Here is a 20,385-nt window from a genome sequence, read left to right on the forward strand (position 1 = left end):
TTGCTCCAGCCCCCATCTTATAGTTTAATGATATAAATTGACCTCTAGTCAGGGCTTGGTGATCTTCATTTGACGAGCTTACAAAAACTTGGGTTTGAAAATGGTCTCTCGAAATAGTGAGCAATAAATATCACACTGCATTCATTCGGAAGCTACCTAGAAATCATTTAGCCTTTTAGTGTTGGGACTAATGACTTTCCATGAGCAACAGATTAATAGACATGTCCTCGTGTTGATATTACTCTTCTCCGTCTAATGCTTTGTTCATTAACTCATGGCTGTGGTCTTAATTGGGGGGTGTTAATACAAAAGGGTGATGTTTTGAGTCTGGCAATGTGATAAATGGTGTCTGTTTCTGTTCCCTGAGGCTAATGGTTTTTTGGATTTCGACACTCATTAAGCAGCCTGGGAGATGACGGGTAGAGCCACCCTCAGTCTGGGCTCAGAGGAGGCACAACTGCAGAGGAAGGGACACTCCTAGGAACAGACCATTGCATGTCTGGTCTGGAATTTGTGTTTGGAGTGACTTGAGCAAGTTTCTGAAACTGAGTTTGTGCCTTCATGTCATGGGCAGAATAATAATCTGGCCATTTAAGGCTGTAGGAATTAAATAAGCAGGTGTTTGTAAAATATTTGTTATTTAGCCCAGAGATCAAATGAGCATTATTCATGTTGTTTTCTATAATTCCATTATCCTTATCTATCAATTGTATGCTTTAAAGTAATACTTTTGAGGATGGCACATACTGAATGAGGAATCAATGAATAGTCCCGATGGTACTTTCCACTTTTCAGAGTGATTGTGTAAAGGTATCTTAGTGTATTGGAACAGTGGAGAAGGAAACAGGAAAAAAGAGGGAAGTAGTGGTGGATCTTTGAAAATGAAACTTAAATTTTATAATCTTATTGTTTTTTCTAATTGTATCTGCACTATATTTGTATTGAGGCCCATCTATATCTGATACATTTACAATACCCTCTATGAAAGACAGTAAGACGGGGGTTTCTATTTTCACTATCTTTGGAATGAACAGTTATTTGGAAAATTATTGGTCAATATCCTGAGCGTGCCTGTAGAACATATTTATAGATTGCGTTTTGGTTAAGTAAATGGTTGGGTCCAGAGAGATAGTACAGTCAGTAAGCTGCTTGCCTTGCATATGGCTGACTTGGGTCTGATCCTTAGCACTCAGGTGATCTCCTGTGTTTGGAGTCTCCTTGGACATGGGGTCAGGAGTAATCCCTGAATATCACCGGTGGGGCAGAGGGCTCCAAAGCAAATAAAATTAAGATCTTTTTAGTGCTTAAACATGCCTGTGGTCTTCAATTATGCAGCTCTTCGAAGTTTGTCCTTCTTGCTTTGGCTTGATGGCACAGAACAGGACGTGCCTTGCTGATGCTGATGCAAGACAGCTTCCTGTATCTTCTCCTGAGCATGCTCCCTCTCCCCACCTTGGTCCCGCTCGGAAGATCCAAAAGTAACAAGCATAAAAGCCGGAAAGTGAGAGTCACCCTCAGAGCAGCCATAGGCAGACCTCTCTGCCTGCCACAGAAACTAGCCCTCATTTTCAGCAGAGCCTCAATCTTTCAGAGATGCCAGCAGAGGAAGGAAATGTCTAGCTGTTGTTGCTGTTCAGTACTTTTTCACCTGCCCGTAATAGATCTCTGTAATAGTTGGAAAGGGAAATGGAATAAAATGTGGGTAATGGCAGGGACACTCAGAGTTATGTGACTCCTGAGCCACATTTGCAGTCACCATTAACCTAAAGAACCACATGACTCTTGTATGACTGTAGAATTTAGTATAATGGCACATTCATATCGAGAAATTAGAAGGCTTAAAGAGCCACCAATTAAGCATAAAGGCGCCCATGTGACTGGAACCGTAGCGTGAGCCTCTCTGCCTTAGAGGGATGGAAACTGCTCTGCTTTGAGGCCTCCTGACTAATAAGGTGCTTACATTGGTCTTTCTGTTGCTTTATTTTGTCTTGGAATTGTGTAGAATGTTCTGTGTGCACCAGTTGCTGCAGTGTCTTTGACATGTGAAGGCTGAGCATATGCCCCTCATTTAACCAAGACAGTATGACACCCTCAAGAATTACAGGGTTGGTTTTGGCTGGAGTTCAAGTTTAAGGGCAAAGTCTGTTTTTTCACCCAGGGAAGTACCTGCAGTTGTACGTTTGTAACTGTTTGAAGCAAGACTACAGAGAGACCAACACATAATGGCAGAGTTTCCCTCTTTGGTTACATTTGCCTATCAGTGTGTGGAATACAGTTTATTTGTTATCCTTCTTACCTCAGGAAGAATCCTTAGTTCTCCCCAAACTTTCGAACCCTAAAAGACACGAAAACTTTCTGAGAAGAGCAAGCACGGGCGAGAGGCCAGTAGCTCTCCACCAGGGGACACATAGGTGAGATCAGGGCCACCAGAACCTCAAGCTGGAAAGCATCATCCAGCTCTGAGGGAATCACCTTGAGATAGAATCGAATGCCCAAGAAAAGAGGTGAGGTCCGTTCAGAGCAAGCTGAGAAGAGCTGGGCGTTTGGAGCGTTTGCTAGTTCTGAGAGGGGCCTGCGGTAAGGGCCTGTGTTTGCTGCTTGGGGAAGCAGGAACCAGCCAAGCTTATTGAGCTGTGATGGTTGAAGCGAGAACTTCAGGGGCCTTGAGTCAGCGACACCCCACGCTTTCCTTAGAAGAGACTCCCTGAAGTTTGACCCTGCAGGAGGCAAACGGGGCAGGCCAGAGGGTAGGGAAGGTGGAGTCAAATCTCCCAGGGTCTCACAGCTCTTTGGGAAGCAGGAAAAAGACTAGAGAACAGACAGGTGCCAGATCCTGAGAGGGAGTGGTGGGCGGGCCCGGAGTGGTCTTAGCAGCCTCCCTGTCCCTGGACGTCTGTGTAGCCAGATTGTGCTGAACACAGGTGGTCAGCCTGGAATCCAGTCTCCAATCCCACGTGTGTCTGGAATGACAGGGACCAGCAGGAACCTGGCCTCATGGCCGATCTCCCTCCCAAGACACTTGCCAGACTACGAAGCTGTGTGAGCACAGTGAGAACCAACTGGAGAGTCGCCTGCTCCTTCTGGGGTTAAGGGACAAAGACCAGAGAGGCCCTAGGTTGTAAGTTCTGGAATGTTCTACCTTCCCCTGGGAAAGACTGAGCATCATGGCAGCCCAGGGCTGCCTCCAGCTGGGTGACTAAATGCACATTTGTTTTAGCAGAGCTCTAGACATTTGAAGTCCAGGATGTGGTCAGATGTCCATGATGTCTCTGATTTGCTGGCAGCCACCTTCCCTTCTGACCTCTTCTTGCGGCCCCTCCCTTGTGTCCCCAGTGTGTCTTTCTCTTCTCGACAGCAGTCCTGTCACATCAGGAGTCTGCTAGGACGGCTCCAGTTTGCCTTCGTTACGCTTCTCAGTAGAGGCCAGGTGAGATGTTAGAACTTGAGGGTTTCAACCCACTGATGGGGCCCCTGTGTTGGAGCCCCTGCTCTGGGCTCCCCAGAATCCCAGCCCAGCTCTGCCGCTGAGCAGTCCCTGCCGCAATTCCAGAACAAACCACCCCTTCTGATGTGCTGAACAAAGGCGAGGGCCTCTCCGGGGGAAAATATTATCGGTAGCTTTTACAGATGCTTGACATTTTTTAAAAAAATAGAGTAAATTCCTTCACCACCAGAAAAATAAACCCCATTCCATATCCCAGGCATGTTCCTGTGGAAATGAATATGTGTTGTTCTCTTTGGTGACCGATTTCACACACAAGCGCTCTTTGAAGTGAGCATCTATCACACTTGGGCATGCATGTGCTTTATTTGGGACTGTGGCTAAAATGAAGACTCTGACTCCGTGTGCCTGGAATGAGCCTGGACTGTGTCAGGCCCGTGGGAGCCCAGGAAACCTCATGTGAATCTGTTCAGCTCTCCCTCCCTCGGAGAAACGAACTTCCTTTAAACATGTTTGTACAGAGGGACCTTTATTTCATTGCTTGACCTCTGCATGGTACATCTCTGTGATTTCTCATAGAATTGAAAGCTATCATCTGAGGCACATACATGCCCTCCACTCTTTCTTTGTTTCTGATTTTGTTTGTTGGTTTGGTTTGGGGGCTGCACCCGCTTGTGCTCAGAGCTTACTCAATGGCCAGATCGAAGATGGAGGATGCCACTTGCTGAGGAGAACCACCCCTGGGAATTTAAAGCAGCTTCTGGTAAAAAGCCATAGGGGGAAAAAATAACAACAAAAAACGGGCATGTCAAGTGCTGGAGCTGCAAGAAACTGAATTCTGCTCACAGACCTTTCGGGGCTGGAGGCAGATATTCCCCTATCAGGGATGAGGGCACAACCAGCAATCACTTTGATTTGAACCTCAAAAGACCAAGTAGCGGGCTGGAGCGATAGCACAGAGGGTAGGGCGTTTGCCTTGCACGCGGTCAACCTGGGTTCGATTCCCAGCATCCCATATGGTCCCCTGAGCACCGCCAGGAGTGATTCCTGAGTGCATGAGCCAGGAATAATAACCCCTGTGCATCGCCAGGTGTGACCCAAAAAGCAAAAAAAAAAAAAAAAAAAAGACCAAGTAGCAAACTCATCTCCACAGACTGCAACTTCTGACCTATGAACTATGAACTCATAAATGGAAGTAGGGCCAAGCAGCTAAGTTTGTGGAAGCTTACTGCATGGCAGTGGAAAATGATAGATTTGACAGTCAAATACTGGTAGTGATGGCTGACAGATGACTTTTCTGCACCTGGTCATTCTGGAACCTGGGTGTAACCCTGCAGCCACCTGGGTAGCAAAGCAAAACCGTCCAAAGCCCACATGTTCATCTACCCACATGTGGAAACTCAGGGCTGGGTGTGACAAATACCACTAGAACACACGTTCTACTGGGGACAGCTGCAGTTACACGACTACGCATCGCCGCAAGGCTTCCTAAGGAATGGACTCTTGAACGGAACAGCTTCCTTGGGAAAAATTAATAGTACATCTCATTTCAAGTGGACCAGGTATTGTGATGATATTGTAGGTTCTGTAGATTCAAACTTGAGATACATAGAGAATTACAGTAATGTTTTGGTCAGGAAATAATGGATATGTTTCCAGAAAGCAGTGATGGGAACAGCTATGATAACAGTTTGTGAAGAGATCTGGGTTCTCTCATGCCTAAGGAATCTTCCTCCAGTATTTCTAACACCCTCCCCTCCACTGTCCTGTTGAGAAGTCCAGGGGAAGGTTGTTCTGTGATTGCCTACACTAGGATCCACTTGAATGTGACTAGGCAGGGACTCCCCTGGTTCCTTGACTCATAGTACATGGTTTCCCCCTTTTTTTGAATAGGTCACACAGTAGCCAGGTTTGAGAAATCAGGCAGCCTCAGTCCCTCATCTTCAGTTGCTCACTGTCCCGGAGTAATCTACAGTGCTCCTCATCCTCCGGACCATCGGTGCTCTTGGAACATGATTGATTACTTCACTGTGTTTGTGAATTTGAGCCTCAGAGTGTAGCCGCCCCCACACTCAGCTCTTTAAATGAGTGTGTGGGGATTTAATGCAAGAGTCAGTAGAACTCACTATTTTCCACCCGGTTTTAAAAATATATAGACTGTGTATTTTTTGAACTTAGGAAGTTGATAAAGAAGACACTGAATTTGCTGTCCCTGAACTTTAAGAAGTGTTCAGGATGGGATATAAAATGTTCCACCTGAGCGCTCCCAATTAGTCATCTCCCGAGTCTTGTTTGATATCATAAATGTCCAGCTGGAATGAAGACAGGGCTGGCGAAGAAGCACAAGGGCTAGAACATGTGCTTTGCATATGGAAGCTCTGGAGACCAGCGCCACCACTGCAGGCTCTCCCGAGCTCGCCTAGAACAACCCCTGAGCATCTCTGGCTGTGCCCCCAACACCAGAAATAAGAGAGAAGCTAAAAAAAAAAAAAACTCGAAATGGGTAGTCGGAATGCCTTGGTCCAGACAGGGCTCAAACTAGGAGGGGTATAGTGAAGAAAAGCAGAGAAAAGAGCTTCTAATAAGACCAAAAAAGGGAACTTGCATTCCTTAAGGCCAGTAAATCTCAGGAGACATGACATTGCCATTGAACTGGAATATTCCAAATGTTACAGTGACAGCCATGGCTTCATCCTTCCCTCAACAAAAGGTCTCGGCTATATCTGTCCCGGGCTTGGATTTCAACACCGTCTTCTGCTTTCCCTCTGGTTCCTTGTTTCTACCTTTGCTGGCTGTTTCTTCGCTCCTCCCTTTTTGTTCTCCTCCCTTCTTGTTCTCCTTTCCGTCCTCTCTTTCATTTTTTTCTTTCTCTCTCCCTTCCTTCCTCCTTTCCACTCTGACAAGGACTGAAGAGCTGAAAAGGAATTCGTTCTGATGATGACCTGTAGGGTTCATGATTAGCCTGTATGAAAGAGAACTCACAAAAAAAGAAAAAAGAAAACATCCCACTCTCACAAAGAGGTGAAATAATTCTCTCAAGGTGATCCAGGGTAGCACTCACATGACCCCAGGGACTTTGATCATGTCACCACCACCCCCCTGATTTTTGGCTGACTACAAACTGCATAAGGCTCCAGCTGTAAACTGTGATAAAGAGCTCTGGACAGCGAACAGCCCAAGGTTATCTCTCCAGATAGCCTTAAACCTTCCTAGTAGCCCGAGGCTCCCATATCACAGTTGCATCAGAGTACCTACCTTTCTGGACCATGGTTGGATTTTTTTTTTTTGGTAGTGCGTGAAACTTCCCTGTTACATAGCAGTCGGCTGGCTTCTTTTCCTCCCCTTCTCGGTCAAAAAATGCCTCCTCATCCTTTCACACGCATCTCTGAAACCGACCTGCTCCTCACAGCTGAACTGTTTACTCATTATAGAACTGATTTTATTACAATACCGACTACATTATACTTGATATCTGGGGGTCTGTTTCGTTTTTGTTCGTAGGGCTTTTGCCCCACCCTGGACTCTGAATTCCCAGAGAAGGGATGGATCTCGTCCCTTGGCCCCTTAGTTTATGTTCACTGAGTAAGAGCTGTTTCTTCTGCAAGAAATGTATCATTTGCAGGTAACCTACCTGTCATCATATCAGCAGTGCAGAAGTGCAGAAATTTGAAACGATCCACACATGCCAATTTAAATATATGGGCATTTGACTCTATAAAGTTTTTAATCAATTCACAAAAGTTTATTGCTCATTTTCTCTAAATCAGGGGTTCTGTTAGTGATTTCAAAACAACTGGTTTAGAAAATCCAGCATTTATATCTCAAAAATAATACTTTGTGTAAAAAATGTTACTCCTTTCATCAGAAAATGTACAGAAACACAAAGTAATGACTTTTTCAAGATTTTATTATAATAAAACTTTGGGTTAAGAATCACTTTTTTATATGTGGTTTTTTCATATTTAAAAGGAATAAGTGTTCTGCTATTAAATATGTATAATTTTAGAAGCTTACTGTACCAAATTATAGGAATTATCAGTATTATTCTACCTTAGTCTAATTATATGATATCTTAGACCAAAGTGAAAATATAAAACATCACGTTAGATTGAAATAACAAGTCTCATAATGGAGATGTTACTGATGCCCGCTTAAGCAAATCAATGAGCAACGGGATGACAGTGATACAGTGAATACAAGTTGTATATGTTATATATGACACATCAAAATGTGTCATATAAGTGTATACATATGTACCATATATGTAATCCACACAATTTCTGACTTCTTAGATGATGTCAACTGTTTCCTTAAATTTATGGATACATATATTAACATGGACGGATAGGGTGTTTGCTTTGCGTGCAGCTAACCCGAATTCGATTCCTCTGTCCCTCTTGGAGAGTCCGGCAAGCTACTGAGAGTATCCCACCTGCATGGCAGAGCCTGGAAAGCTACCCATGGAGCATTCAATATGCCAAAAACAGTAACAACAAGTCTAACAATGGAGACATTACTGGTGCCCACTAGAGTGAATTGATGAGCAATGGAATGACAGTGCGACAGTGCTATAATGCTATATTTTTACATGTCTGTATATGGTGTACGTATGAATATGTACTCGTTAACTGTATTTTCACATGCATATATGTCTATTTCCCATACATATGTAGTTATATGTATGTGCATATATCCTATACAACCTGCTATAACTCACTGTTAATACTACTTTCTTCATCCTTTGAGGCCAGCTGAAGATTTCCAGATACAGAGATTTAATAGCACATCTGACATTCTGGAACAAGGGGCATTAATGCAACCAGCAAACTGCAAATGCTCTTAGGCCGGGAGCACCGTCATGAAATTCCGAGTATTGTGTTCTGCAGATTGTGTTGTTTACTCTGTTGGGATCTCTCCTGCCATTTGTTTTGTGCTCTGGTGAACAATTTCGCGTCGTAATGACAGACAAATTGTGCAAGTGATAGTGCCGAATCTGTCATAAGCAAAGAAGGGGTGTTAAGCTGGAAGTTACAGTGTAGGTTTTCCTGTGGCTTGAGACTTTGATTTTTCAAAGAAATAGAAAGGCCGTGTGAAAGATTAGCAGGCCTTTAGGAACCGGTTCAAATTTTCTCCACATTTTGAGGGAATGTATCGCATGCATTTCGTCCACCAGGGACATTGGCTCCACATGACCTGGCGTGTGTCAGCACCTCAAGGAATTGGAGAGAAATGTGTTTGGTATCGCCCTTCTCCATTTTGAAATGCCTCTAAAATGTTGCTGCATTCAGCACTCCAGCCCCCTGCTCTCCAGGCCCACAAAAAATACTTGTATATAGTTCTGGGGTCCTTTAACCTGTTTACCTTATGATCATTTCAAACCAGGCATGCCAGCTGTAGGTGTTATTTTTTTCTTTGTATTCTTACCTTTTTCTTAAAGGAGAAAGATAACCGTGGTTTATTTCCATTTGAAATATTTCCTCTTAAAGAACCTGAGAGTCACTGGTTGTCATAAGACAGTATCTGGGGACAGGAAGCAGCACGTAGAGCTTGACGAGTTCCTAATTGTTCAGTTCTGCCAGGATGGAGGACCTGTCGCTCATAAAAGACAGAGATCTTGGTGTGGTTTTGCCATTTCACTCGGGAACCTCGGCCAGATAAAATCCCCCAGTACACTGGGGCGTGTAGGGCTTAGGGTGACTTCACCCCAGTTCTCCATCCCGGCTTCCCCGGAATTTGAATATTGACTATGGATTGTGTGTGTGTGTGTGTGTGTGTGTGCCTCTGTGTGTGTGTGTCTGTGTGTGTGTGTGTGTATGCGTGCACGCGTACGGTGTGTATGGAGTAAAGGTTAAAACTCTGGAGGGTGGACAACTCTGAATTTCACAAGGGGATGATGGAACAAGGATCAGGTGGTTTTTGTGTACTTTGGAAAATCAGGAAGTTTGGGAGCTGAAAAAGGCCAGCTTCCTCGTGCGGCAGCTCAGGTACCACGCCGGTGCCTTCGGTAATGATTAACCGCAGAGTCTGAACCGGCTGGATGCAGGAGCAAGGAAGCTGGCGCCTCGGTGAAGCTCTACTCCGAAGTCATACAGAAAATGTTTGTTTTTCTCTCTAGGTTCGAACCAGTGTCCTCCCTGAACATAAGGATCCCCCAGCAGAGGTTGGGGTAAGTGTTTATGTTTCCAAAAGACCTGCACATGGCTTCTAAGTAAATTATCTGCGTTTTTTTTTTTTTTTTCCTGGCGTCCTGCCTAGGAGCGGACAAATGAAATTGAATTAAATGAACAGGGTGTGTCTATTTGAGGAGGCGCTGTCATTTCCTTGCTGAATTACACGGAATGCATTTCTTGTCTCCAGATAATCAACCATTCGGATGAAGTCATGTTTAGTTCACTGGGCTCCAGATGAGTCTTGAGATTGCCCTGTATGTGCCTGACATGGGATTTGGGGTCTGGTGTGCCTGGACCAACAGGAAATAGAGAAACGGCAGATGTGCGCCATGCCACTGCGGGAGGGAAGGAGAGAACCAGGCATGGGACTGGGGATGGAGGGTTCATATTCCTGCTCTTTAAACACGGTCAGGCGAGTGCCACGGATGCACAGTTCTTAGTCGGAAAGTTCTGCTCAGGTTTTCTTGATGCATCTGACACCTCACATCTCCAGTCCTCAGAAGTGGCAAGAGCCAGACGGTAATAGCTGTGTCTTGCCTAAATGGGGCCAGAGAAGGTGCCGGCAGCTCCTAAAGAGATAGCCCGGCAGGCTGGATGCACCTGGAATTCTGTGCATGTAGAGAGGAAGGAAAATCCAGAAATGAGTGGAGGCTCAGGGACACTGAGGCAGAGCAGCAACTGAAATGCCTGCTTGAAATTCCCGAAACCTACTGGCAGTTGACAGCCTCCTCCCAGGTTACGGGAAGCACCTCTCAGTACCTCTCATTGGCTTGTGGTAATAGCAGCTCCAGAAAAAGTGTAGGAGAACCCCCCCAAAAATCTGGCATCTGGTGTCAGAGGGATTGTAAGTGTATCTCTGCATCTAATAACAAAGGACAAGTGCCCTATGTGCACGGGGCTGCATAGAGCTTCTAGCTTCTTCCTGGGGACAGCTGAATAGTGCTGGCTCAGTGAGACTGGGGGCTTGGTTTCTGCCTTTGGGCTGGGCTTATGCAGCCCCTCAAACTTAGGACCCTGAATGCACAAGGCTGTCTCTAGTTCCTCCAAAGGTCAGTGGCTCTTCCCAGCCCAGTGCTGTGGGTGCTGTGAATGCCCCTCTGCAGGTTGGGAGTTCTGGCATATAAGTTTGTAGGAAACAAGGTCCCAAACTCCAGCTGGAGCACCAGTGGAGAACGATTGGTTAGCAGACAGCTCGTCAGTTACTTTCAGAGTGCTCCTTTGAATACTTCAAAAACAGTCTGAGAGTGTAAGTTCTTGGCCAAGGATCTTCACGACGGTATGTGAAGGCGACAGCTTAGAAGAATGCTAAGGTGAAAACTGTGCTGGGTTTCTCTTGCTTTCTCAGTCTTTCAGAGGTGTCCCATCCATTTCTTGGCAAATTTCTCTCGATTTTGTTTAAAATATACTTTTGAAGGTTTTATTTTTTCTTGCTATATCGTCCAGTTTTGTTGTGAGATAATTTGCATGCTTCACTGTCTAAGTTTTGGGCATCCGGCCAGATGGTTTGCTCGACTTACCTTGTGGAATGATTGCCACGGTAGGGCCATCTGCCACGCATCTGTCTAGTGCCGCCGGTCTGGCTCTGAGGGATGCAGGCCATGCTTCAGCCCCAGCCTTCCCTGCTCCAGTTCTCTCAGTGGAATCTTAGCCTTAAATACTTGTTAGCTATTCTTGTGAGGGTGAGCAAAACCAGGGGTGTCCTGTGTCACCGTGATGTCACTCAGCTGGGCCTTCTGTGTATTCGGCTGCCAAGCTCTATTCTTTTCCCCCGTGAGTCTTATTTGATCTTTGTGGCGCTGGTGCTCGAATCTCCTGTGTCCAAGGGTAAGTGCTGTACTGCTGAGTCACATTCCTGGCCCCTTCTTTGCATTATTATTACTTTTGGCAGGCCACACCCTGTGGCACTCAGGCCTTACTCCTGGCTCTGTGCTCTCAGGGATTACTCCTGATAATGATCAGGGGACCATGCAGGGTGCAAGGCTGTTACCCAGGCTTGGCCATGTGCAAGGCAAGCATCTCCACCCGGTCCATCTCTGGCCCTTCTTTGCTGCCGTAAGCAGCATCTCCTAGAGAATCGTGAGCAGCCCGTGCTCTGAGTCCTTTATTCAGTAAAGACATCATTTTATTTTGTACTCCTTTTACCTAAATTTTCTTTGTGATGCTTGCATTAAGTTTTAGTAGAATTTCTCCCTAAATTCTAAATTCAGAGTCCTAAATTTAGTAGAATTTTTTTATGGCTTTTGGGTACATTTTTATTTATTCACATGTATTTAGTCACTGGTCTACTCATTGAATTAATCTGTGAATAGATATAGAGGTATTTGTTTAAATATGCAAAAATAAGGAGGAGTCTAGAGAACATTCTCCAGATTACCAGGTAATTCAGTTACACCAAAAGGATGTTTTCTTTTGACTGCATGATGCCTTCTCTCAGTGGGGATAGTTCACATTTCCTCTTTCCTTCCTTGGAGTGGGCAACTATGTAACCATATCTATTAGGAAGAAAGACCCAGTTATGGAAAAGGGTCTGTCTTATAAGATGTGCAGGGGAGATGGTTTGTATCAGCCTTGAAAGTAATTCTTATATTAAATATAATATATGCAAGTTATCATGATTAAAATATATACAAGAAACAATATGTTCCCCACTCCTGTTTTCTTACCTTTTTTTTTTAGAAATCTAATGTCTATAGAAACAGGTGAAATTAATTCCAATGTATTATTTAACCCAGTATCTATAGACTGTACCTTATCATTTCAAAATGCAGTCAAGAATGTAGAGTAATTAAGGTCACACTCTCTTTCCATACCCTGTCTATAAATCTGAGGTATATTTGATGCTCAGAGCACACTTGGTTGCCATAAGCTAGTGCTCCTAGTGGCAGCCCACTGACTAGCCCAGCCCTACACCAGACTTGGAAGGACCGTGCAAACCGTAGCAGCATGGAAGCCTGTGCCTTGAATAAGGGCTTTGTGAGCTGCAGATACGTGTGACCAGGTTTGGCGGGCTTCTGGCAATGTCTGTTGTGCGTTGCTCTTTGTCCAAGATTGAATCACCTTCCCCCGCTTTTCCTGGCCTGCTTGGTACCTCTCTCCGGCCAGGTGAGTATTTGGGATTGTGTGGTCGCCTGCTGTGGGCGCTTGTCTGGGAACAAGGATGCTGAGTGTGCTAGTGGGTGGTAGGAGTCAGAGTATATGCGGGGCAGGAAGTTGTTGCCTGTATGGTGTTTACATGTACATGAGTGCATGTGTGTGTGTGTTTACATATGTGTACCTGTGTGTATCTGTATAAATATATGTATTGGTTTTCAAAGCTATGTTTAACTAGGCCACCTTGGGCATTTCTCATACACTCTTTCGGTGGGTGGCGGTGGTAGTTGCTGGTGGCTTCAGCTGAGCTGGGGGTTGAACCCAGGTTCTCTCACTCAGACCCTCCCTACTCTCCAGCACCTGAGCCGGGGCTCCAGCCAGTAGACTGATACTGTTCTGGAAGTGTATCAGTCTACACTGACTTACGGTGCTACCTAGACACCGAGCCACTGGCAACATGGTTTAATCCAGACGCCAGATCTTTTTCTCCTTCCCAGAAAGGTCCTTTTTCCTGTGGAATGTCAGCCTCCGTCTGAGAGTGGCCCCCTCTACAGCAAGGTGTACAGAGGGATGGAGGCTAGGCTGTCTGGGGTTGTGGGACCAACTGCGTCACCTGGATCTCCACTTGGGGTCAGAATAATTGATTTAGGGCTATGTGTAAGTTGCGCTGCACATAACTGAGTGAGCCTTTAGATGCTGTTTGTCTTTAAAAACAATTTCCCTGGGCATTGGAGCTTCCAGCTTAAAACCTGCTAGAGGTGGGTTTTAGGAAGCGCATCAAAGGAGAGAGAAAAGCTTTGTTCCTTGCGTTATATTTGTAGTGAAAAAAAATTGACGTTTTGGAAAGACTTCTCTTGAACAACATGATTTTGATGACAGCGACAATCAATTGAAAAGGCTTGACTGTTACACTGAAGGTTATTTTCCTTCCTTGCGAATTCAGATTTCAGAAATAAAGAAACCTGGTTTGCTTGTAATTCATTCTTTGGCCAGGGGTTCCAGTGAATATTCATGCACATGTGAATAAATTCGTATATAAATGTTATAAGTAAGCCCTAACTTTATAACAAGTCCAAATACATGAATATCTGCTACAGAGCCCACATACAGACCATTTCATTGTTTCTTTACTGCCATGTGAAACAATCCTACATGATTTGGAGAATTTCTTTTCATACATTCTCCACACCATATCGTCCTGATGCCTAATGGAGTGTGTCATATTTGGAATAATGAGATATATTTTTTTATTGGGCTGGAGCGAAGCACAGTGGTAGGGCATTCACCTTTCACGCAGCCACTCGTGTGTTCAATTCCTCCGCCCCTCTCGGAGAGCCCCGCAAGCTACCGAGAGTATCTCGCCCCCATGGCAGAGCCTGGCAAGCTACCCATGGTGTATTCGATATGCCAAAAACAGTAACAGTAAGTCTCACAATGAGAGACGTTACTGGTGCCTGCTCAAACAAATCGATGTGCAACGGATGACAGTGACATATTTTTTATTTCTCTTTTTTGGGTCACATCCCGAGATGCTCAGGGGTTATTTCTGGCTCTGCACCCAGGATTTACTCCTGGCTGTGCCCAGGGGACCATAGAGGATGCTGGGGATCGAACCTGGGTCTGCTGAATGCAAGGCAAACACCCTACCCGCTGTACTATTGCTCCAGCCCCTGATATTTATACTTAAGTAGCATCCTGCACCTCCCCGGAGTTGGACACATTGTCACCCTGTAATGTCAGTGCCCAGATGCATTCGGTACAGGTTGTGTTTATTATTGCTGCAAATTGGCTTCTCCTCCTTCTGAGATTCAGCACGTGGCCGACTGCTGTGATGGCAGAGACGGCTGCGTGGGTTTGGCCCTTGGCGTGGGGCCAGGCGGGGTGCAGCCAGCTCACCACAGTGCCTCTGTGGCAGCTGCCGGCTGCCTTGGTGTGGCTTCCACAACGATCACAGGGACAACAGAGCCGTGCGGCGACTCCAGTCCCAAACTCTCCTTGCAGCTGTGCCCTCAGTGCATCTGTGTCTTTTCCGAAATAGGCGCTTCACCTGTCTCTCCTTGCCACATTCCAGTCTGGACCATTTGCTCATTCACTGTCGTGCTTGCTATGCAGCTCGCAATGGCATTCTTTACATATTTAGTTTGTTCGATTGATCTATGCCTTCCCCAAACCAAAAGGCAAAAAAAAAATTCATTTGAAAATGTATGTTTGTGGGGAGAAGTATTGTGAAATTTCTGATCAGTCCTTTTTTGTTGGTGAGGATCGGGGGAATGGGACTTTAAGTTAGAAAGCTTGACTATCAGGGCTGGGGTGGTAGAATGCACTGCAGCACTGTCATCCCGTTGGTCATAGGTTTGCTCGAGCAGGCACCAGTCATGTCTCCATTGTGAGACTTGTTGTTACTGTTTTTGGCATATCGAATATGCCATGGGGAGCTTGCCAGACTCTGCCATGCAGGCGGGGTACTCTCGGTAGCTTGCCGGGCTCTCCGAGAGGGATGGAGGAATCAAACCCGGGTCGGCCGCATGCAAGGCAAACTCCCTACCCGCTGTGCTAGCGCTCCAGCACAGTATAAGAGGTAGTATAGCAGGTTTCAATTCCTGGGCAGCCCATATGACCCCACGGGCATGGCCAGGAGCAATTCCTGAGCAGAGAGCGAGGAGTGACTCCTGTGCATTGCTGGTATGGAAAACGCTGGTTATCCAGAAAGGAGAAGTGAGGAGGAAATATATATTTATTGTCTGGGGGCCATACTGACTTGCTGAGGACTTACTCCTGGCTTCCTGCTGCTCAGGAAGACATCACACCTGTCTGGGATTGGAGAATTATATGTGGTCTTGGGATCAAACTCGGGTTGGCTGTATGCAAGGCAAGTGGCTTACCTACTCTTTTTTCTTTTCTTTTCTCTTTTCTTTTCTTTTCTTTTTTTTCTTTTCTTTTCTTTTCTTTTCTTTTTTTTCTTTTCTTTTCTTTTCTTTTCAACTAATTATTGATTAAAGTTCTGTGGTTTAAATGGACACTTCCTTTAAAAAGTACAGAATGTGAAATTGACTACCACAGTCAAAATCTTCCTGCTAAAACTGCTTTGCCTGTGTCAGTGATTGCGTAGTTTACATTGAGGAAAGAGTGTTTCTTCTGGACCTGGTAGGACAACAGACTTGGAAGTGTTTCTGCCATTCATTGCCATAAATATTGCCTGCCTGTTGTGTACAAAGCAGTGTACGTTTATCAGAAAAAAAATGGAATGGAACTTCACAAGCAACTGACTCAAGCCTTAAAACTGTGGGAGGGATAGAGGAAGCACTTAAGTATGTAATATGTCTGATGGTAATAAATATTAATAGAAAAAGATTGGATCAGACATAGATATATTGCTTATTAGAGATATATTCTGTCAGAAAGGGGTATTCCTTATAATCAATATTATCATTATTAAGGGGAGGGCCACACTTTTCATTTCTTAGAGCTTACTCCAGGTTCTGTGCTCAGGGATCACTCTCAATGGTGCTCTGGGGATCAAACCCAGTTATCTGTGTATGAGATAAGTACTCTCCCTGCTGTTCTATCTCTGACCTTCAAAGGCAGAGGGTTGGGGGAGGTTCTTCTTTATGCCAGGATGTATGGCGAGTGTCTCTGATGAAGTGATGCAAATACTTTTGTTCAGTTCTCTATCTCCAAGGCTCCTCCCTCCACCTGTTAAAAACTCACCCCAAGTTTCTACATGCTGTTTCTCTAGCTCTTGGACTTTTTTTTTCTATCTCTCCCTCAATCTCAATTTATCAGAGCTTATTTTCATCAGTCCTTTATTTTCACAAAACATTCTACACCTGGTAGTTTGATGTCATATGCTTCTTGCCAGGGTGTTTAAAGCAACTCTAAGATTGTTAGTTAAGTAGTGCATCCTTGCTATGATATACTGTCATCTCCAACCTTGGAACTGGTATGTATCCCATGGTGTATAAGTTTGTCTATAATCCATTTGAATAAGTTATTTCAAGTCAGATTTTTGGAAACTAAGGAAAATTCCACTCTGAAGGTTTTCTTTCCAACAGCCTGTATACAGAGTCTTTTATATACACAATATGTGCCTTCTTAACTCTGAAAAGGTTTAATTGTTCCAGACTCTTTAAGTCCAATCTCTTATCATAGTTTAGCCTGGCTAGACCTATGAAGAGAGAATATTCTAGAAGTTGCAGTATTGACTTCTTGTTGGTTAGGACCAAGTGTTAGGCAGTAATGCCATAAGTAATAGTAAATGTTTGATAGTCTCATGTTTATCTCTAAGCTCAAGAAAAGGATGAGTAATTATATTTATCGTATATTATAATCTCATGACTCTTAGAAGTAACCAGGAATGTTTAAAAGAAATGATGGATTTTTATCCTGGAAAAAGGAAAGCCAGTTTATTTTTATTTATTTATTTTTTACATTATAAGTCTAAGAACATAGAAAGTTGATATACATAGATAGTCAATACTCAGTGTAATAGGCTTAAAAAGCAATTTTAGAAATGTAACTGGATAAATACCATTCTTTTGTGTGTATTGGATGAAATTGTCCCATGTTAGTATAGAAATAACAAAGGAAACAAATGCTTTTCAACATTGCTGTGATGGGGAGAAATACAGCATTTCTATTTATAACTTCTTGAGAGTCCCACATAAAAATAGCTCCAACTAACAGATTTGCTCAGATCTGGAATACAAAGTTGTTGCTGCCAGTGACTTGAAGAATTCTAATAAGAACAATCAGAGCTTTGGTAAATATTGAAAGTTTCTCATCCTTTCTTTTTCACCACACTTTTCCTACGGGGAGGGAAATCAGTTCACAGCAGAACCCTAACTTCTGTGTTTCCCATCCTGTTATCTTCCTGGCTCCGGGTCTCTCCTCTTTTTTGAACGGAAAGGAGGCATTTGTCCCTTCTCCAACTTCACAGCACCGGGACAACTGAACCTCAGCACCGTGAGGTGGCTATGGTACTGACAATTAGATCTCTTTCAGGGAAATCTTACCAGCGTCCAGCTTAATAGATGTAATGTTTTATTCTTCTAAAGACTAATTCTCTGTGATTGGCATGGCAGCAGATATGTTAAGAATCTCAGGAGTTAACGAAACCATTCTTTCTCTCTGGTTTACAGCGAAGTTTCCTGGGCTGTGCCAGTTTTAAAGTGGGGGAACTGCTGAAGTCCAAGGATCAACTTCTGGCTCTGAACCTCAGGTGGGTGTTCGTCTGCAGACCATGGCACAAAGCTAACTGCCTGTGACATTTGCTGTTTTGGGGCGGGGGGCTGAAATCCACCATTTCTGTGGATGCTCTGATGTGGTGACTCTCCAATAACTTACATTGTCCGTTGCAGCAAGTTACTGTAAATGATTCAAGCTTGCATTCAAACCCGTGTTTCAGATTCCAGAGGCTCTAGTAGGGTAAACCAGTAATTGTTACATTATCTTTAAGATTATTAAATGTCTTTGAAGTAGGAAAACAAACAGAAATGATGAGCATGCTATTAATATTTTCTGCTACTTATCAAAATGTTGCTTTGTAAATCAAGTAAGTTTCTAGGTTTGAAATGTGTGTTAGATATCGCGTTGAAGGTTATCATCCATCATAGCCTTTTACTGATTGCTCTCTTGAGCATAGCTTGTTTCAGTATTAATAAACATAAGGTGCTCCTGAAGACAGGCTCCTGTGAATAGAGGCAGTAGAGCTTAGTTAACGTGGAACACAAATGCAAACTTTTTATGCTGAAGATCACAGTAGTCTACAAAAAGTCTCTGAATATCCTTTTCATATTGATTTTTACCCCAGCTCAGCTTTTTTGCTTTGGACTCTATAGTTTGGTAGTACTGGTTGAGAGATGTTTTTAAGTTCTCTGTTGCTCTGATAAAACCTGACTTTGGGAGCTGTTTCAAGTGGTGCTTGGGGGGTGCTACGTGCAGCCCTAAGCTTGGGGGTCATTCTCAGAAGTGCTGATGATCACACCCAGGTCTCTGGAATGCAAGACAAATGCTCAGCCCTTGAACTATCTCTCCAGATCAATGCCGATCAGTCATCCTATAGTCCACTTATTCCTTTTAGTTATTTTAGTGTTATGTTTTGGGGGTCACACCTACCTGAGCTTGGGGCTTACTCCTGCCTCTGCAGTCAGTGGTCACTTCGGCGGGGTAGGGGTAGGGGGGCGGTTCATGGGACCCTGTCCGGCCCTAGGATGGAACCCAGGTTGGCTACATGCAAGGAAGGCAAGTTCCCGCCCCCTGCACTGTCTCCCTGGCCTTCTAATAATTCTCTTTTACAGTATCTGAATGATCAGGTTTCTTTGAAGTAGATCAGCACCATTCTTTGGTGCAAAACTTCTACAATTGAGAATTGTACAAATCGTAGAAATTTCTGCAATTGAGTCCTTTTGAGATCATTCAGACTCTAGAACATGTGAGCATGGAACACCGTCACCTACTGTGCCAAATGTGGTTTGAACTCAGATTTTTTTAAAGACGAAATTCCAAGCTTATTTTCCCCCCACAAAAAATGTTAAGTGTGCATCCAATTTTTAGGCTTCCATCACACTTCATGAAATGCTTTCGTACTGTTTTGAAGTTGTTGTAGTTGTCATATTGGGGAAATGTCCCCAGTTAAGACAGTGACTCATATGCATTTTTAATTGCTTAGGTACTAAATTTCCATTAGAGTATTCCAACATCCCCATAGGTCTTGCTGTTGTTCTTCAGTATTTATCCATTTTTCTTTAGAGATCATTCACTTTGTTTAATTGTTTTACATTGACAGTTTCTATTTACTCTGACTTCTTTTAAATATAAATCGTATTTTGTTTTTGTATTCTTAACTCATTGTGATATTATATAGTGTATATATGTATATCTATGTGTATATATATGTTCCTAACATGCACTCTATAATGTAAATAAATTAATTTTCTTGTATAGAAAATTATAATAGGTAGGCATGGAATACACTGAATATTCTTATAATACATGATTTATGCTCAATGATATTAGATATTTTTGCATTAACTTGTATCAAATTAAACTATGTTATGACTTTTCTATTTTATAAATTAAGAAATGGAGCTATAGAAAGGTTTGTAATTTATACCAAGTCCCAATGCTCTTAAGTGGGAAAATCAGGGTGCGAAGCCACTCATTTCTGACTATAGCCTGAGCACTAAACAGCCTACTGCTTGTCTCTTTTGACAAGGAAGAAACAGAACCCACTGGGGTGTGTCATCCATCACCTCCCCCCAGCGATGGGCTTCCGGTCCAGAGTCTCATGTTCTTATTTTCCTCCCTGTGGATGCTTCAGGCTTCTCCTGGTAGGCAGAGAACAAAGAAGCATCAGCACACTGTGGAGAAATTAGAAAGCTTAGCCCAGATGGATGGGAGAGGGAATGAGCCTAGTAGGGTAGGGAAGTGAAGACTGGAATCTTGTGTCACCCAGAATGATGGCATTTTCGGGACCTAAACCAGCTTTATTGCCCACCAGCATGGCAGTCATTGGCCTCTCAACCAGACCTGGGTCTCTCTCAGAGTTGTACCTGCGGAATTCAGGAACATCACAAAGCTGTCTTATGATATCATAAGAGAATGGAGAAGTTTGATCTGTCTCTGGGATGGGATCAGCAGTCAGGGGACATTTGACTATGCTCTTGAAGCCAAGGCAGAAAGAAG

General features: G+C 43.9%; 1 protein-coding gene across 7 annotated transcripts in view; it reads left to right on the forward strand.

Annotated features, from left to right (window-relative positions):
- Positions 1-20,385, forward strand: part of INPP4B (inositol polyphosphate-4-phosphatase type II B) — a 709,083-nt gene that overhangs the window by 441,233 nt on the left and 247,465 nt on the right. For 5 of the 7 annotated variants that reach the window (XM_055144517.1, XM_055144520.1, XM_055144516.1 and 2 more), the window contains 2 exons: positions 9,558-9,608; positions 17,841-17,920. In XM_055144517.1, coding sequence (XP_055000492.1) covers positions 9,558-9,608; positions 17,841-17,920 — 131 coding nt within the window. Of the gene's footprint in view, positions 1-9,557; positions 9,609-17,412; positions 17,462-17,840; positions 17,921-20,385 lie in introns of those variants that run through there. The other 2 variants (XM_055144519.1, XM_055144518.1) reach the window with 2 other exon arrangements.

Source organism: Sorex araneus, chromosome 7 (assembly GCF_027595985.1).
Source record: "Sorex araneus isolate mSorAra2 chromosome 7, mSorAra2.pri, whole genome shotgun sequence".
Lineage (NCBI taxonomy): Eukaryota > Metazoa > Chordata > Mammalia > Eulipotyphla > Soricidae > Sorex > Sorex araneus.